The sequence below is a fragment of the Belonocnema kinseyi genome, chromosome 8 (assembly GCF_010883055.1).
Source record: "Belonocnema kinseyi isolate 2016_QV_RU_SX_M_011 chromosome 8, B_treatae_v1, whole genome shotgun sequence".
Classification (NCBI taxonomy): domain Eukaryota; kingdom Metazoa; phylum Arthropoda; class Insecta; order Hymenoptera; family Cynipidae; genus Belonocnema; species Belonocnema kinseyi.
Window position 1 is genome coordinate 107728429 of NC_046664.1, and position 999 is coordinate 107729427.

General features: G+C 34.8%; 1 protein-coding gene across 1 annotated transcript in view; it reads left to right on the forward strand.

Moving 5' to 3' along the window:
* The window catches only part of LOC117178645, a 7145-nt gene extending 6678 nt beyond the window's left edge, over nucleotides 1-467 (forward strand). The window contains exon 6 of the mRNA XM_033370069.1: nucleotides 202-467. Coding sequence (XP_033225960.1) covers nucleotides 202-467 — 266 coding nt within the window. The remainder of the gene's footprint in view (nucleotides 1-201) is intronic.
* Nucleotides 468-999: the final 532 nt, after the last annotated feature.

Consider the following 999-nt stretch of genomic DNA (forward strand, 5'->3'; position numbering starts at 1 on the left):
CCCCTTAGTATACATTATCATACCAATACGCGTAATTAAATTTTTTTGGCCGCTCGAAAGTTGGCTCTTTTTGGCTCGAAAGTTACCGGGCTTGGGGGTGAATACCTTCGGGTATAGTAGGTCTGGTCTCTGGTTCTGAGAATTGTTGGCCTGTGTTATTTAAGAACAAAAATATACATATAATTTTTTTCTTTTTTTCAGGTGTGATTATACCGACTCACGGACGTCCTGGTGAAAAGCCATTAACTGAGTATAACATTTGCAGTTTAATTTGCAAAGTTTTTAATAATGCTAAGAACTGGGAGGGCGAAAGGCAGAAAAGAGCTGCTTTGCAAAACAGGCTGAGCGACAAAGCAGTTCGGGGTAGGCCGAGAAATTTCATGATCCAGAGGAAGATCAAGATCCAGAGTACCCACTTCAAGATCGAAAGAAGGAAACAAACAGCGAAAATGAGTCTGAGTTATTAACATAATAATTTAAATATTGTTATGTCAGTATTTCACATTGCCATATTTAATAATCTAGTGTAAGAACTTAGACTGAAAAAATGATTGCATAACGTATTGCTTCATTTTGCAATTGTTAACATTTCTTATAAAAACATTTGTTGAAAGATTTATAGTCTAACAAAAATTTAACCAAAGTTACAAAAAATAGATATATAAAGTACTTTATATTACGATATAGGGATATAACTTATTTATGGTGTGAACTATTCAAAGTTTTAAAATAGAATATATTTACCTATTTAAGTATCAACTACATTTTTATTGGCTTTTCCTGCTGAAGTCCATCATTTATTAGATTATAATTGAAAAATAAGAATTTAGGGAATTTAATAGAAAATATATATACGGCCCGGAGAAGGGCCGTACTTATTTTAAATGCACAGGAAAGGTTACCTGATACGGACCATCTAAGGTTGGCTACATACTGCCCTTCTCATTCCGAGCGTGACGAAACACCACTAGGGCCAGATGGGATTTACGTATCCGGGGC